Source organism: Labeo rohita, chromosome 7 (genome assembly GCF_022985175.1).
Source record: "Labeo rohita strain BAU-BD-2019 chromosome 7, IGBB_LRoh.1.0, whole genome shotgun sequence".
In the NCBI taxonomy this organism is placed as follows: domain Eukaryota; kingdom Metazoa; phylum Chordata; class Actinopteri; order Cypriniformes; family Cyprinidae; genus Labeo; species Labeo rohita.
The window spans coordinates 36513148-36531143 of record NC_066875.1 but is presented as its reverse complement, the minus strand read 5'-3'; the positions used below and the strand labels follow the sequence as shown (position 1 = coordinate 36531143).

Here is a 17996-nt window from a genome sequence, read left to right as displayed (position 1 = left end):
TCCTTCTTTAAATATATTCAGTTGTAATTGAAATTGTCTTCAATCTACCTCAGGGTATGTTTTAAACTCTAGGGAGTTAAGATTTAACATCTTAACCCAAACCTATATTATTATTTTTTAAATATAATAAACTCTTTGAGAGAGAAAAAATATATATATGTGTGTGTGTGTGTGTGTGTGTGTGTATAATACTGCACATAATGCAGTTTTTAAATTAAGTTAAAAATTATAAAAATGTATATTTGTTAAAATATATTCAACAGTGGATGTCATAACGTCATAACAGTTTCATTTAAACATACATTAACAGGTAAAGTAAAATATAATTAGTATAGTGTAATATTTTGAGAAATGCTCTTCTCTAGACTCCATGACTTGCCTGAGGTAAATGCTGTTTTGTTGACGTCTTTCGCGGCTGAAACACTGATTGTGCGTTTACATGAGGCATACTTCATTAATGTTTATTCGTGTTAAAACTAGTAGTACAGAGTACTACGTTCACTCGCGGTCGAAAGGACCCTATTATGCACAATTCTGCGGCGCTTTATGGCTCTGATGCGGCCACCGGAGCTGGTCGCGGCCACTAGTCAATGCTTTCAACGTTTCTAACCCGTCCCAGAAGTGGCTCTCCGAGGCGTTTATATATGTGTCATGCCACATCAAAGACTGTCAAAACGCAATTTATTGTTTGTATTTCCTGGGGGGAAAATGCTGTAATTGTTCGGTACGAACACGTGTACCGTTACACCCCTAGTGTAAATATATAATCTGTTAATGCAAGTCATTAGCTGCTTCCTCATAAATACAAAAGGATTTGAATTCTTAACTGAAAGCGTGAACCATACAAGAAAATACCACTCATTCATACACAGAAAGATTTATTTATTAAAACAGATACAGGAATGTTTTTAATCTTTTTGCAATCACTTTATTTAAAAAAATCTCTTAATAGGTAAACATGTTTAAGTGCAAAATCTTTGCTAGTGATATTAAATATAGAAAAAATGTTAAGCAAAAAAATCCCTTGTTTTTTCCCTACAGCAAACAGTAGATACGGGAGTAAAACAGTGTTCTGTGATAATTCAACTCCCTCTAGTAATGAAATAAGCAGGCAACGATAATCTTAAACTTGGAGAACTTGTATAGAAATATTCTGTTCAGCAGGATTCAGTTGCTGCATTTCCCAGCCACTAGGGGGTGATATAGTTTGTACCAGTACTGGGATTTGCATTTGAAATGTATTATGACCTCAAGTCTCAGTAAGAGAAAACGTGTTTTCTCCCCCTCTCGCTATCATCTTCAAGAAAACAGAGCTGGCATAGAAGAGAGAGACATCAGAAAGACGACAATTTACAGTGGTCACTAGTGTGCATATGAGAATACAAAGTAGTTGGTCAGGCACATTAGTTCTCATTTCAGTGTGTGTTGTGAGGGGGGAAGGTTATGTGTGACGCACACCCTGGTCATGTGGCAAGAGTGGCAGAGGAGGTGGGAATCCAGAGGGAAGCATTGAGATCCAGGCTCGTCGGAGAGCTGCTTCCCACACTCCTGAAGAAAAAAGAGAGGATTACAGTCATTACAAGCCTGTGCCACGACATGTAGATATGCTCTTATCTGAAATGCTACACAAAGCATCTTATCCAAACTACTTTCCATAATACTCACCTCACAGTGATAACACTCAAAGTGATAATCTTTGTTCATTGACACCACCCTGAGGATCTCCTCACTGCCCTGAAACACACACACATATACAATCAAAATTTGAAAAAATGAATTGATTTGAAAGCATCTGTTAAACTACTAGGGTATGATTTACCTCAGCAGGTAAGATGGGTTGTAAACAGGCAGCGCATTTGGGAGCAAATGTCCTGAGGAAAAGAAACAAACAAAAATGAATTCACATTAACAAGCTTGTAAATACAAATGTTTTGGAAGTCCCCAATGTTGATGTAGATGTGGCATTCAAACAGCAATGGGACAACAACCAGGTGGTACTATGGGAATTATTAGCTGACTAGAGTGACATATTTTGTGAATATGTTTATTAATATAAGCTGGCAAAACTATTAGATGCTGGTATTTAAATTCAAATCGATTAGTTACTATTTAGTGGAATTTTATTTCACTCAAAAAATTTCAGTCCTCTTTGTCACATGATCCAGAAAACAGTGTTTTTTTTTTTTTGTTTGTTTGTTTTTTCAGGATTCTTTGATGATTCCTGAAATGAATGATGAAAATTCAAAAGAACAACATTTATTTGAAATAGAAAAAATCTGTAACATTATAAATATCTTTACTGTCACCTTCAATCAGTTTAATATGAAAGCCAGTTTCTGTCACAGAATTAAAAAAAAAAAAAAAGGTTATTCCAATTTCATCTCACAATTATTGACTTTTTTTCTCGGAACTGCATGATACAAATTCACAATTCTGAGAAATCAAGTCAGAATTGTGACATAAACATAGTCTTTTTAACTTTGTAACTTGCAATTCTGACTTTTCTCGCAAATGCAAGTTTGTATCTTGCAATTCTCTTTGTTTCTCAGAATTGTGAGTTATATAGTTAAAAAAACTGATATGTTGTCAGTATTGTGAGTTAATATCTCACAATTCTGTCTTAACTTGCAATAGCTTGTTATAAAGTCAGACTTGTGAGATATAAACTCAGTTCTGAGGAAAAAAAGTCAGAATTGTAAGAGAAACAAAGTTAGAATTGCGAGATATACTGTAAACTTGCAATTCTGAGAAAAAAATTCAGAATTGCGAAGAAAAGTCCGAATTTCAAGATATAAACTCAATTCTGAGAAAAAAAAGTCAGAATTGCAAGAGAAAAAGTCAGAATTGTAAGAGAAACAAAGTTAGAATAGCAAGATATACTGTAAACTTGCAATTCTGAGAAAAAAAAAGTCAGAATTGGAAAAGAAAAAAGTCAATTTCAAGATATAAACTCAATTCTGAGAAAAAAGTCAGAATTGGAAAAGAAAAAAGTCAATTTCAAGATATAAACTCAATTCTGAGAAAAAAAGTCAAAACTGTGAGAAAAAAAAAAGTTATACTGTATATACTGTAAACTCGCAATTCTGAGGAAAAAAGTCAGAATTGCAAGAGAAAAAAGTCAGAATTGTGAGATATACTGTAAACTCAATTCTGTGGAAAAAAAAGTCAGAATTGGGAGACACGGTAAACTCGCAATTTAGAGAAAAAAGTTAGAATTGCTAGAAAAAAGTCAGAATTGCGAGATATTCTGTAAACTCGATATACTGTAAAAAAACAAAACAAAATGTTTTCCTCAGAATTGCGAGATAAAATTATATAAATTCACAATTGTGAGTTATAAAGTCAGAATTGCGGGACAAATCTGCAATTCTGAAAAATAAAGTCAGAACTGCTGACTTTATAACTCGCAATTGCAAATTTATATAACGCAAGTCTAAGAAAAAAAGTCGGATTTGCAAGTTTATAGCTCGCAATTCTGATGTTATAACTCGCAGTTGCAAGTTTATATTACCCAATTCTGTCTTCATGCAATTCTGAGGAAAACAAGTTAGAATTCCAACTTTGTACCATGCAACAACAACAAAAAAAAAAATCTGAAGTCTGAATTCCGAGATGTAAAGAAAAAAGTCAGAATTTGAGAAAAAAAGTAGCAATCACCTTTTTAAATGTATTATTCAGTGGCAGAAATGGCCTTCCATAGTTTAATGTATCCTTTCTTAATAAAAGTAACAATTTCTTTCAAAAACCACAACAAGAAAAAACGTTTATGTTAGGCAGGTGGTAGTTTAACTATGTGGCAGTGTTGTCCACTGAGGTTTAGAATTTACTCACGTCCTGCACTACATGCCCATTTTTGCTCTAGACAGTAGTTTGTATGCACTTTTTATCACTATATAGACATTGTGCTGCAAAGCCTTTGACTATGATACATGGAATGGAGATATCTTCAATTGTTTATTAGTAAATAGAAAAATAATCCATGGCATGTAATGCATTAACCTTCAACACTTCGATAATGCATGTTTTTTAAGAGATATCTTAATCCGATTAAGAAATAAAATAAAACAATTATTTTTAGCATTCTTTAGCTCACAACTAAACCTGAACAGCAACAAATTAGGCAAAAACATTTGAGAGCAGTTGTTAAAGGAATAGTTCACCCAAAAATAAAAATTTTGTCATCCTTTACTCACCTTCATGTTCTTCCGAACAGTTTGTTTCTTATGTTGAACACAGTTTGTTTTTTTATGTTGAACACAAAAGATGATATTTAGATCAATTGACTACCGTAGTAGTGAAAGAAATACTATGGAAGTAGTTTGATTACGAGCATTCTTTAAAATATCTTCTTTTATGTTCAACATAAAGATACAGGTTTGGAACGACATGAGGGTGAGTAAATGATGATAACATTTTCATTTTTCGATGAACTATCCCTTTATTGTTGGGCAAATTGCATTGTCGTCATGTCTTTTGTAACACAGTTCACTAACAGACCTGTTGTAGTCAGAGACGCAGTAGACATTGTTGAGGTAGTCTACTGTAAATGGCACTCCATCCAATGCCTTCGAGCAGACGGTACAGCGGAAACATCCTGGGTGATAAGAGTTCCCTAGAGCCTGTAGAATCTGAGTTACACATAAACAGAGAGAGTTGTGAACACTCAACCCGTACAACCTTCAAACACTGACACTGACCTCATGCAGAAAGAACACTTACCTGCTCCAAGATGAGGTGACCACAAACACTGCACTTCTCAGCTGCCTCCTGGAAGCCTGAGAACTGTAATAAAGACAGATTGTGAAAATTATGGAATATTCATTAGATATTCATTAGAAATACTAAATATAAAATTGTGAACATCGTTCTTAAATACTATAAATTTACACTCAAAAAAATAATTCATTGGATGAACTCAATTTAATTAAGGGCAGGATTTCCATCCAATAAATATGTGTAACCCAAACTCATAAAAATTAAATTCATGCAATGAAATGTAATTGAGTTGGGCCAACTCAATTTGATCAAATAAAGTTTAAATGAAATTGATACATTTATGAAGTGATTATTTTATGCTCAAACTGAAACATTTATCTGGAAAACAAATAACTAAGCAGAAATCCTTCTATACTTAAAAAATTACACATTTGATGTACTTAACTTCAGGCATTAACCAACTTGTTAGGCATTAGCCATAAGATGGCTTTCCATGGCATACCCAAACTAGTTGTTTATTTTATTATTAAAACAACTTTAACTCATGTTAGCAGGTCCTCAACCCAAGCTCATGCTCTACACTTTACCACAGTGGTAACCCCCAAAAACATTAACTCTCCAGAAACTGTTTTAAATACAAAAATTAAAGAACATTAAACATTAACAAGTCTCCCAATTGTATAATCTTAATTAAAAAATGCATAAAATAACATTTTATTTCAACATTTACTCTCTTTGTACAAAGCATGCAAAGCATGATGGGAAGGGGCCTATTTAACTGAAACATGTTCTTTCAAAATGAAAATATTGAGTTGTACCAAAACGCAACTGTTTCAAGCAGTTTAACACAATGCAATTGTATAAATGGGAAACCTAACACAATGGTGTTAAATGAAAAGGATTTTTTAAAATAATCTGAACAGTGTTGAATAATCATTTTTATGAGTGTACATATTATAGACTAAATATTAAAAAAGTCACATGGACTGTCAATGTCCTAGTAGTTGCTGTACAGGCAGGGTCAGAAAGCTCTCAGAAATATCTTAATTTGTGTTCCAAATATGAACGAAGGTCTTATGAATTTGCAACGACATGAGGGTGAGTAATTAATGATAGAATTTTCATTTTTGGGTGAGCTATCCTTTTAAGACTGGCTAAAATGAGTACTAAAAAGACCACATGAAGTCATCCTTACCATGTAATCCTCCTTACAGTAAACAGAGCCATTGACGTTGTAAAAGTCCTTGTTGCGGAGAGTTCGCCCTACAAGTAAAAGCAAGATAAGACAGACGTTGAAACCAGCATGAGAGATACTGACCCAAATGAAGAGCTATTAAAATATTGGCTTTGAATGTATGACTTCAGCGTTGCATTACAGACTGATAACTCACCGCAGGAAACGCATGTGAAGCAGCGGGTGTGATAGAGGCTGTCCAGAGCCTGGCAAGCATTATCTGCACCATATACACCTTTACCACACTTCACACATGTTCCTGAAAACAAGCATACAACCACAAACACAGTCTGAGTACACTATAAACAAATGCATCAGAGGCTTCACAACACACACACAGCTCAAGTGGCTATCTAGGACAATGAGGTCATCACCCAATCATACCAATTACATAAAACACAGGCGGCAGAGTCGTCTGGATTCAAAAATACGTGTCTGCACCGCATGACTCGTGCATTCTTCTACCATAATACCGACCTGTGGGTTTGTTTCTTGTAGTAACAGTACACACCGATAAATCTGTACTCTGCAACCCCTTCATTACTCGAAAAAAGGCTAATAGGCTGTTGAATGCAGGAATTGGATATTGTAATGTGTCGGAATGAGGTAATGTCTTAAACTTTACACAGGTGCTTTTCAGACAACAGGGAGGTTTCCTTGTCGCAACAAAGCGTTACACACACAGAACGCACAAACACACACCCAACCCTCACAATTGAGTGTGTGAGAGAGCCTTCCCTCAGGACTCAAATACCTGAGCTAAACAAGCACACGCCAGCACACGCTAGTGCACGCTAACACACATGAACACACCCTCAAACTGTGGCTGGCTGAAAGCCGAAAGCGCTTACACACACACAAACACAAGCACACACACACACAGAGAGAGAGAACCCTCCTTTCAACCAAGCCTCTGTCCTACTGTATTACTCACAGCTCTTTGGTATGACCAGCATATCACAGAGCCTGTAATTTGGGGTCATGCATAATCACTATGCTCGCTCTAGGCAGATATTTTTGACTTTGGAGTCTGTTCAGAATTCTGTGTAGCCTTGGGTGGAGGGGTTATATATTCGCTCTGTGACTTGGGAGTTAGTTATTATGGTTAGTCAGAGAAGCGGGCTGAAAAAGGAGGGCTAGTGTGTATTTTTGAAGTCTGACGGGATGCGTTTCATGTCTTGCTTTTTTGCTTCGAAGAACGTTTGCATGTTTTAGCAGGTCCGAAGCAGTCTTCATCTCACCACATCACACACATTCACAACCTACTGCCAGGGAGACACATCATTAGTCATAAACAAACTAGCCAGATTGGACAAGTTAGTGATCTCACCGAAGTACTCCTGTCTGTCCACAGATCCAGCCGACTGTTCTTCCAGGGATTTCCCTGGAGCTCCAATTGGGGCTGGAGTAGATACGGAGCTGGGTAGGATGGTGGTAGACACGGGTTGTTCTTTTAAAGTCAGACCCCCAAGTAACGCTTCTCCTTCCAGGGCAGCATCTCTCAATAGCAGGCGGGTGAGCTCCTGCTGGTATCTGGTTCCTAGCAAGTCGGAGTGTCGTGCCCTCTCGCCCACACCGTCACCTCTTGATCCCCGCTGGTCAGCGGGACCCCAGTCTGGTTCTGCCCGGTGGAAGGTGGCAGTGGGTGTGCTCAGCGCAGGCGGATATGAGTGGCGGCTGTCGTGCGGACTTCCTCCCGACACCCCTTCGAGACAGTCCCTCCAAACCTCCATAGGGGGCGCTCCTGTTTTCCCCGACGCCTGCACAGGGTACATCTGACCTGGGGTGGTAGCGCCAAGTTGGATCTGCTGGGCGGGCCCAGGTGTATGGCGGGTGTCGTAGCCCAAACTGATGCCGCTGGTCCGGTTACTGCTGCACCGGCTACCCATAGGACTCCCACCGCCTCCGCCTCCTCCACTAGCGGTACTGCTCGCAAAACTGGAGCGAGGGCTTGCCAACACAGACTCTTGTAAGCTGAAAGAAGAGCAGGGGCTCAACGCTGGTGCAGGTGGGAAGAAGAACCCCCCTATGCCACTGTCATGGGTCCTCTGAGGTGGATGAGAGAGGGAAGCGGGGCGCCCACTGTCCCAAGGCTCACCACCTGAGCTCAGACGCTTGTAGAACAGAGCTTCCTGCAGGGATAAACGCTTGTGGCGCTCTAAGTCATGGAGGAAGCTGGGCTCCATGGCGGACGAACGGGCGGCCGAGCTGTGCGTCGGGTATGGAGGTGGTACGGACGACAGCGGAGGTGGCTGGGCGAGTAGCTGTTGGCGGCGAACGAGCTGCTGGAGCTCCAGGGAATAGCGCCTTTGCTTTAAGGCCACACGAGAATTCGGGCTGTACGCTCCTTGCGGGTCACCTTCGCATCTGGGCGAGTCGCCCCGTTCCACCGTTTCAGGTAGGTAGCACGACGCTCGTTGTTGGGGCGACCGGCGCCGTAGAGGGGCGAGGGTAGACGGGTGATGTTCGCTCCCAGGCCCGCAATCCTCAGGAACTGTGGCCGAGGTGGTATTCGAGGGTGCGATTCTCTGAGAAGTGCCCACTTTGCCAGGTCGTCCGGCTGACTGACCGCACACCTCCACAGAGGTCGAACATGAGAGTGGGAACTGAGATGTGCTCACAGGTGCATTGATCTGTGTCACGGTCCCATTATTGGCATTGTTGCTATTGCTGTTGTTATTCGCATTGGCCAAGTCATTTTTCTTTTTGCTGAATTTGACACTTCCAGAGTCACTCAGTTTGAGCTTCTGCTTGAGTTTGCTGCCAAGTCGATCCATTGTGTTTTTTTTTAATATATGCTCAACTACGATATAAAATATAAAGTACGAATTGAATTTCCCTTAGATGCCACCTGAAAAACAACTACGGTTTAAATAGCGTACTACATAAATACAGTGAAATACAGTGTAGGCACAAGCATCATTCAAGTGTTTTAACAGCAGATGAGATAACAGACCAAAAGATAAGTGACATCCAAAGGTTATAACAAAATAATAATACCGTTAAAAACTAATACTTTCGGATGAGCTACAAAAATAAATATTTAACTTTGAAGATAAATAAAAACACTATGACATTTTCTGCAGGCTACATGTCGGACTAGTTAGGCTTGAAAACAAACGGTTTGTCTCCAAACTGTTTGCTTGTGATGAATTTGCTGGACATGCGTGTGAACAGGAGCATGTTCATCCATTTGTTTGCGTTCCCTTTTGCAGCTACTTGTGGCCTTGTCTTCGGCAGTGAGCAAACGAACGTGTGAAAACTTTTTCAAAGAGTCTTTAATTCTGCTCCCCGACTCTCGCAGAACGGATCCATTCAAACGTTGAGTCTCGCAGCACTGATCCACTGCCACTGTTGTCGGAACCACTTGCAAGTCTTTTAATTGCCACTTGGTTCTTTGTCTCTGTGGATTTATCTAATCGGCGCTGCCGATTGTTTAAAAAATTAGAATGGAGTTTAAATACTGAATAAATTCCAGCGCGGTTTCCTTTGATTGTGTTGGAGTTAAACACGCAGGTTATGGGATACACCACGACCCCTTTCTGTCTCAACTAGCGGCTTTCAAAAAGGCAAGTTGAAAACGTTTCTCTGTGCGGATAAATGAGCCGTCCGTACCCGAAAACTCAAAAGCGTGTATTCCTCAGCAACGAAAAGTACAAGGTACATCAAAGCCTCCTGTTGTCCCGCAGGATTTCCACTTTGCCCAGTCCAGTTTGAAAGAAAATGACCATTATTCCCCAGAAGTGGAAGTCTTCAAAAGCGTGTAACGATAAAAAACCAGCTGCAGCGAGTCGAAGGGAGGAAGTTCGCGTATCGCTCACCCAAACATATTCGCGTAGATAAACACGCACTGCGCACTCTACGCCGGAAAACTGCGCTAAAATGTTCAACGTACAGTTTCTTTCTTTCCAAATTTTTTCCTTCCTCCCCCTTTCTTCTTCCTCTGTGGCTTTTTTCCCGACCGGAACACCTTTCCCCCGGGCAGCGCGCATGAATAGCATCCCACTATTTCGTCACACAAGCCAACTTCTTAAACAGACTGTGCCCATTGGTTCAGCCTACTGTTTGGACTTAGACAAACAACCTTGACATAATCGCACACATTTATCAAATCACTAAAATAAAACAGACAAACACGTTTTATGTTAGTCTGAGGGCTCAGAATGAACAGTTTAATACATACTTACATACGAGTCAACTGTCTGAGGTGGAAAACTCAAAAGAATGCAAAATGCAGTCATGAATCAAATTATTTCTCTTTTGTTTATAACACCGTATGTTTTTATTACACGTAATGTGGCGACAAAATGGAAAGAGTGACGTTTATTCAACTTAAAAGTAGTGTTTAAATAAACGGGAACCTGGAAACGTGTATGTGGTTGGAAGACCTTACATATTTTCTGTGCCATTTTTCCAACCCTAAGGCCTAATTGGTCGTGCCGTGCCTTTCGTCTGTGGAATGTGCGGAAGGATATCGCTAAGTTCGCTGGGACAGCGTGAGTCGGCTGCGTGTGTGCTTTTCGCGAGCGCAACAATGTAACTGTTTTTTCTTTTCTTCCCTCGCGGAAAATGCCTCTCGCTGCTCCATAGTTACTGAGTGGCATAAATTCCGGTGACAACTGACCTGCTGTCGTATGGTTACTGTATTCAAGCCCACCGAGTCTCTAAAAAGCCAAAGTGCTGTTCTTTTGTTTAAAACCTCGTTTTTTCCCTACCCCGGAGCTCCCTCCTCCCACTCCGGTCTTGTCTGCAGCTTCTCCTGCGGTTTTGTGGGCGCGCGCACAAGCTCGCGCTCTCTGGCGAGTGGGGACTTGTCTGGGAGCGCGCGCGGGAATGTTTCAGCGCTTACTCAGCACTGCTCGAGCCCGTACACAGGAGGAATGAAGGGGATCGGCGGTGCTGAAAGACGATTTATTATTGAAGCGGAAGGCGTTAAGGGCCGGTCTTCAGTGGCGCCTCCGTGTCGTGTTTTTACAAGATGTGTTCTCATCTTAAGACTGCGAAATGAATGACAACATATCAGTCAGTCATTTTAAATAAATGACAAACATTCCAAATCCGAATCCTGAAAGACCATTCAAAATTCTATTCATACCACCACTGGCAGACGCAAGAATTCTCAGTTTACACGTCGTAACACGTTCGTTTTATTTTGGTTGTTATCTTTTGTCCTGAGTGCAAGCTGTGATTAGGAAGGCTGAAAATAAACTAAGTGTAGTTTATTCAACAGGTGAATTAGACGAGTCTGTGTTGTCTTTAATGTGACTATAGCATCACCTACTGGTAAAAACAAGCCACGCCGCCCTAGTCCAGTGCAGAGTCTCTATTTTGTTCCTTTTGCTTGCCGTAGTTGTTGCAATCCAAAATGGCAGCATCCTTGAGGACGTTTTGTACTGCAGGTGAGGCAGTGTGTTAGTCAGGATTTAGCAGAATATTTGTTTCATAAACCTGTCGTGCTTTGTTGCGAAATAGATGTTGTGTCGTTGAGCTCAGGAATGCATCTAAACGTTATTATATTAGCTAGCGTGCTAATGAATGTCTATGGTGCCAGTGCTCTCTCAGGTATGAGTGAACAGTACATTTTTCTTAATGGGTAAATTCTGTTTTCATATCATTCACAGTGTCGAAGCAGTCTATGCGCCCGTTTTCATCGTCGTGTGTGACACTTGCAGGAAAGAAGTGGAGATTGGAGTGAGTTTCCTCTGCAGTTTGACATTGACAAATTGTACTTTAAAATATTATTGGGTTCAGGTGATCATATTTCTGAAATGAAAACTGGGGTCATTTCTAGTGTGTGTGGTCAACATATCACTGAGACCTCACTTATCTACAAATTAAAAAAAAATAGGGACAATATATTTTTGTATGTTTTTAATGGCTGTGGGTTCCATATGAATTAATAATTATGGTGTTTGAGGATCAAATTGACCCTGTTTTTTTTTATACAGTTCATCATAAAATCAGACTATAAAATTTGTAATTAGTAGCTAGTGCAAATAGCAAACAGTTAAAAAATATTTATAACAAAATTATGACTTTACAAAAACCCATTACAAATATAAAACAATGGACATAAAGGAAAAAAGGAAAAGGAAAGGAAAGGACGTGACGTGAGGCCAAGTACGATGACCCATACTCAGAATTTGTGCTCTGCATTTAACCCATCCAAGTTCACACACACCGTGAAGCGTTACAAGCCCGACTCCCTAACCATTAGGCCACGGCTGCCCCAAGAACATAAGAACATATGATATATAAAACTTGATTAAAGAAATATTTTTAACTTTTCCAACTGAGAACATTTCTAACATTTTCATTTTGAGTATACAACTGCTCAGATTTTATTTTCTGTTCGTGCTTTTGGAAATGGATCTTTACTGTCTCTATTTAGGCTCATTATTTGACATTTTAGGCTACGTTTGACCATACTTTTTGAAAGCATGTTTTTTCTGCAAATATAATTGTGCAAGTGTAATTGTTTAATTACTTATTGTATTGTTTTGTTTTGTTTTGTTTGTTAATATGTGATTACCTTGTAACTGATAAGAGTGTCTCTTTTGATAACTGATGATAATAGCGCCAGAAAGATTTGTGTCGTCCACTTTCAGCAGGCTGTTCTGTCGGGCCTTTACAGTGTATTTGCGGGTCGTTTTGAATGTGTTGTAAAACTGGTACATTTCCAGGACATCTCCAGTCAGGGACGCAACATCAAAAACCGATGCTGTCCCAGGAAAACTGGGACGTTTGACAAATACTGATGTTGGAGATTATACGAAGGAGAAATGGTTTTAAAATCCAGTTTTGAATAATCGTTTTTACCGTTTCTACTAAAATTTTAATTAATACTAAAAATACCTGATTAAATCAGATTATTTGCATGCATTACATTTTATTAGCAATGGTTAATCTTGAAGTCAGTGTTTTGGTTTCTTTCATCATGCTCTTTTTTTTTTTTTTTTTTTTTTTTTTTTTTTTTTTTTTTTTTGTCTGCAGAAACGGTTTAGCACGTGGTGGATCAGAGTATGGACCATTAACAGATCTTCCTGACTGGTCATATGCAGGTAAATTTATTTATTATTTTCATAAAAGCCAAAGGCAACAATGGGGTGTTAAATAGCTACAGACATATTGTGCTTGTCAGTTGTTTTGTATACATCAGTTGAATGGTATTTGTCAAAACATACTGTCAACAGTGAATCTGCGAATGAAAATGTAAGTGCTGACAAGGATTTGTATAAATGATGTGACTTTTCAGATGGAAGGCCTGCACCTCCACTGAAAGGACAGATCCGCAGACAAAAGCAGAGAGAGGAGTTTGCTGTAAGAGACTTTTGTTTTTGGATTTGTGGTCGGTTTTAACTTGAGAAAAACTTGAAATGTTTACATTTGTGTCCACATTTAGAGAAGAGCAGTGTATCTCAGTGCAGAGGTGGATGAAGGGATGAAACGATGGCAGGAGAAGAAGGAAGCGGAGAAACAGAAAGAAGAACATGTAAAATCCTTATTGTTAAAACCTAAAGGAAATTTATTATTAAAGAACAAAAAATAAAGATACAGTAAAGCTTGTGCATGATTTCTGTGTTTATTGTTAAACCTACCAATACACAATAAAAATACATATTTACTTTTATAGTGACTGAAAAAAAATAAAACTATGTTTTGCTTTTTGTAAAGGTGATTGTAGGAGGACAGTAAGTTCTGAGGGATGAGTTTAAGCAGTTCCAGTAAGACACTTATTTCAGAGAGTGTTGTTGTGGGGGGAAAACAAACAAACAACAATTTGCTGAAATTGCCCTAGGGTACAATTAGGATAGCTTGCAAGTCATAAACCTACAAACAGTTGGAATTTATTTTTCACATTTATTATGTAGTCTAGCTTTGTGAAATAAATATAGATAAATATACATTATGCAGCTGCATATTTTATGGCTATTACATTTAAATCGCAAAAGATGTCAACCTTAATTTGTGTTGTGGGGATATGAATTTTTAGCAGACATTACTCCAGTCTTCAGTGTCACATGATTGTTCAGAAATTATTCTAATATGCTAACTATTTTTAGTGTTGAAAACAGTTGTCCACTTAATATTGTTTTGTGGAAATATGATATGATTCTTTGATATCTAAAACCAGTAAATTCAAAGGAACAGAATTTTTTTGTGACATTAATTTTAATATTTAAATTATATAAAAATATATAGTGTTTATTATTATATGTTAAATTATAATTAACATAATTTTTCCCCATGACTTGGACAATTTCAAGACTTTGCTGTCATCTGTGCAAAACTGCTGAAAATTATACTATTTTAAGATCTGTGATATTTATGTTTATCCCCTATTGCAATACTCAACTGTTTTTTTTTTTGTTTGTTTGTTTTGTTTTGTTGTTTTTTAAGATATTTTGAAATAAAAACAAATCTGTGGTTCTTTTATGTGTGTCACACCATATGGCATTACGTCACACTGAAGGACAGAAATGGTAGTTATTAAAGTATTTCTATTTAATTTTAAACGTCAAATGAGAAAGACAAACAATATCAACATGTTTTTTTAAACAAAACAAAATTTTCATCAACAAAATTCAGTCTCTTAGTCAATCAGTATGTTACTGAAACACTTCTAGCTCCCCTGCTGCATGTCCGGCACAGCTAAATATGATAAATATAATATCCAAACTATATCCAAAACGTGAATGATTTTTTTTTTTTTTTACTATATGGCTACTCTTTTTAAGGCATCATTTTGATTCTTTTCACTTTCTACTTTGTTCTCTTAGGATCTCCTCCCATCTGGTGGATCCCTGTTCATTTTCTTTCTATATTTCCATTTCATCTCTCTTCTGCTATTTTCTCTCCCACAGTTCTTTCTGTTTAAGAAACCAAGTATCACTTTTTTTGCTGATTTTCATCACACTTTATAACAGTACATGTTTTCTGCAAAAACATCAGAAAATAGTTTAATTAATGTAATTACTGCATTTCAGAACACTGAAAATGATCAAAAAAGAATCAAAAGGAGTTAAACCAATCTTATTTAATGAAGTTCCAAACGTAGGTTCGGGAGGAGCCTAATCATTCAGACCTGTCAATCATCATTACCAGCCTATATAAGCAGCTCTCATTGCACCGTCCCAGTGTCAGTTCTTCCGGCATCCCTCCACCTCCCCTTCTCCTCCTCTGTTTCTGTTATTCTCCCTCTAGGTAATATCACAATGGGGGGGTTGAACTCGGCGCTCAAGCTGAGCCTCGGGTTCGAGCCTCCATTAAGGACAGCAAGCCAAGTTTGTAGGACTGGATGGGCAGGCGAACTCGTAAAACTATTTAAAATGCTTTTCCTCTGGTGTGACAATGCAAGCGTCACCAGAGAACAATAATGACCTTGCTTTTCCGAACTAACCTGTCATTAGCAGTTAGCAAGACACATTTGCATAATTTTCCATGATGATGTAGTTTAACATACAGTGTTTAATTAAAAAATATAATTTAGGGGTGTCACAGTGGTTACACAGGGTGTTGTAGTCGTTACAAAAAAGTTAATTATTTGAACACTTCTGAGACAAAAATTTACGAAGTACACGTCATGGGCTTCACAGGGGGCTTCAGTAACATGATCATGAATTGGGGTTCTAATTAAAGTTTTTTCTGGAATTGGCTGATTTAAAATCAGGATATGGTGTCACCTTAAGACATGGTTTTCAGAGACAAAATGTATCCTACGCTTTCAGAAATATATAGATGAAAAAATGATTGCCATTTACTAAAATAGACACATTTATAATTATGCCGGAGGTATTTATTAACATTTTTATGCTTTTCTTTTTAATTTATAAAAGTTGTAATTTGAACCATGCTTGAGACAGTCACACCACAGGACAAATTTGACATTTGGCTCAAAAATAAAAAATAAAAAAATCGAACACTGCAGCTTTTATAACAACAGATCCATGAAGGACAAAGGAATGTTTAACGACTTTCTGCATTTTAAATAACCAATACTAATTATATTCTTTTTTATTTTGTGGGACAGTGAAAATGGCATGTCAGGTCACATGTTGACATGTTTTCTGACTCCACTAGGCTGCAGTGTTTCTCCATCTGTGCTGCTGATGTTCTGGCAGCCATTTGTCCCTGACCTTGTCTCTCCCATCCTGGGATAAAAAGTTCTTTCTGCACATAATGCAGACTGACATATTCTCCCTTGTCAGCTTCCACATGTTTATATTTTTCACTTTATTTTATCGCTAGTCTTTCTCTGGCCATCTGTTTTTTCTTTGACAAAGTTGTGCTGTCATAAAATGGATTCCAAGGTACAGACTAGCATCGAGATGAGACTATTGCCATACCATCTCCTGCCTGAGAAAGTAATTAAGGGTGTTGCTATAGTGACCCAATTTTATATTAGCCGCAAAATGCCATTTCACGTTTCTTTTTTTTTTAACCAGAGAACCTCTGAATCTTGAAAATCAATCAGTATGGCCATGAAATATAGGGATAGTTGTATTTTAATCATTCTCTAAACAGCACCTTAAAAGTTCATTTCTGAATTTCCTTTTCTCTCTACTCCTTAGTTCTTAAGTATGAGTGGAGATCACACATGACTGTTTGTCACTGTCTGACTCTCTCTTTCTCTGTCTCTCTCTCTCTTGCAGAGACATATACACACACACAGGTCTTCCTGCTGATTTCAGCAGCCTCTCTCCATAATTATGGCTCCAGTTGCTGAACTGCAAATTTTTTCCTCTGCTGTTTTACTGGACCCTGGATCAGATTCAACCATTTTTGTCAGCACTATGAGAACGTTTTGTTTAAGATGTAAGCTGACAAAAACAACAGAAACCTAAGATTTCTCTCACACCGCTGAATACTTCAAAACCACGGTTATGATTACATATATTTTATAGATTTACGTTTTACCGAACCTATCAATCTTTGTCTCCTGGTCTGTGTAATTCAGAAAATACTAGTACACAGGCACCGAGACACAAATCAAGATGATTTTTATGTACTCATCTTTCTCATATTGTTAGATTTTCACCAACAGATTTTTTCCTTTGTTCGTTTCCCCGCCTTCCTCTGTCTCTCTCACTCTGTCGCTCTCTCATGTTGTTTTGGTTTTCCAGAATGAGATCCAGATGTTTTTTTGAAGTGCAGGAGGCGAGAGAGCGGAGGACAGGAAGGGTAGGGGAGGGACGAAAGATGAGGTGAATGTGCAGCCCTTTAGCATACATACAGAAAAAAAGAGGGAAAAAGTAGGTAGGAGTTGAAAGCAGACAAGAAACATTAGAGTGAGTGCAGCAGAAGTGTGTGAGGATGGCAGAAAGGGGGTCTAGAGGTATGTATGTGTGTTGGTGTGGGTCCTAAAAGGATATGACAAAGCTAAGGTTACAGTATGTGTTTGGCCCGGGGGTTAGGACACAGCAATTCACTTCCTGCTTTAAAAGTATATCTCAGGGAGAGATAGAAAGACAGAAATGGACAAAATTACAGCTTGATTGTAAATGACACACAATTAAAAAAAAAAAAAAAATTCTGCTTACAAAAGATATTTACCTTGATTTCTTCGCACATCTAACGTCTCATGTTTTATCTCAGGAATGTCCCCACACTGTTTTCTTCTTGGTTTACTAACTTTTGAATTTTCATTTTAAAATGAAAAGTCTGGGTCTGTGGCAAGAGTAAAACAACTAAATATATACAGTTGCAGTCAAACGTTTATATACACCTTGCAGAATCTGCAAAATGTTATTTATTTTACCAAAATAAGAGGGATCATATAAAATGCATGTTATTTTTTATGTAGTACTGACCTGAATATGATTTTTCACGTAAAAGACATTTACATATAGTTCACAAGAGAAAATAATTTATAAAATGACCCCATTCAAAAGTTTACATACTCTTTACTCTCTGTGTTGTTACCTGAAAACATTTTGAATATGAAGATCAGGGTAAATTTAACCAATTTTGTCCTCTGGGAAGTGTGTATGTATCTTCTGTAGCTTCTGACGGGCAGTACTAAATGAAAAAAAATATGATATTTAGA

General features: G+C 38.1%; 2 protein-coding genes across 2 annotated transcripts; one reads left to right on the top strand and one right to left on the bottom strand.

The window, feature by feature from the left end:
• Positions 1 to 877: 877 nt before the first annotated feature.
• On the bottom strand, positions 878 to 9983 carry ajuba (ajuba LIM protein). Its single transcript, XM_051115986.1, has 8 exons — positions 7281 to 9983; positions 6108 to 6209; positions 5912 to 5979; positions 4720 to 4782; positions 4498 to 4628; positions 1820 to 1871; positions 1666 to 1734; positions 878 to 1548 (listed from the first exon to the last, which is right to left on the bottom strand). The coding sequence occupies exons 1-8, from the start codon at positions 8725 to 8727 to the stop codon at positions 1411 to 1413; spliced, it is 2070 nt and encodes a 689-aa protein (XP_050971943.1). The 5' UTR covers positions 8728 to 9983; the 3' UTR covers positions 878 to 1410.
• Positions 9984 to 11196: 1213 nt separating this feature from the next.
• Positions 11197 to 13516, top strand: mrpl52 (mitochondrial ribosomal protein L52). The gene is made up of 5 exons (XM_051113938.1): positions 11197 to 11349; positions 11572 to 11641; positions 12944 to 13011; positions 13206 to 13270; positions 13353 to 13516. Exons 1-5 carry the CDS (start codon positions 11316 to 11318, stop codon positions 13497 to 13499), a joined length of 384 nt encoding a protein of 127 aa, XP_050969895.1. The 5' UTR covers positions 11197 to 11315; the 3' UTR covers positions 13500 to 13516.
• Positions 13517 to 17996: the final 4480 nt, after the last annotated feature.

Bases quoted from the DNA above. Each gene is read 5' to 3' on its own strand.
- ajuba (XM_051115986.1), bottom strand. From the start codon at position 8,727: ATGGATCGACTTGGCAGCAAACTCAAGCAGAAGCTCAAACTGAGTGAC. The intron at 5,980-6,107 runs GTGAGTTATCAG...TTTTACTTGTAG, and splicing joins CTTCACATGCGTTTCCTGCG to GGCGAACTCTCCGCAACAAG. The intron at 4,629-4,719 runs GTAAGTGTTCTT...TGTGTAACTCAG, and splicing joins GTCACCTCATCTTGGAGCAG to ATTCTACAGGCTCTAGGGAA.
- mrpl52 (XM_051113938.1), top strand. From the start codon at position 11,316: ATGGCAGCATCCTTGAGGACGTTTTGTACTGCAG. The intron at 13,012-13,205 runs GTAAATTTATTT...GTGACTTTTCAG, and splicing joins TCCTGACTGGTCATATGCAG to ATGGAAGGCCTGCACCTCCA. The intron at 13,271-13,352 runs GTAAGAGACTTT...GTCCACATTTAG, and splicing joins AGCAGAGAGAGGAGTTTGCT to AGAAGAGCAGTGTATCTCAG.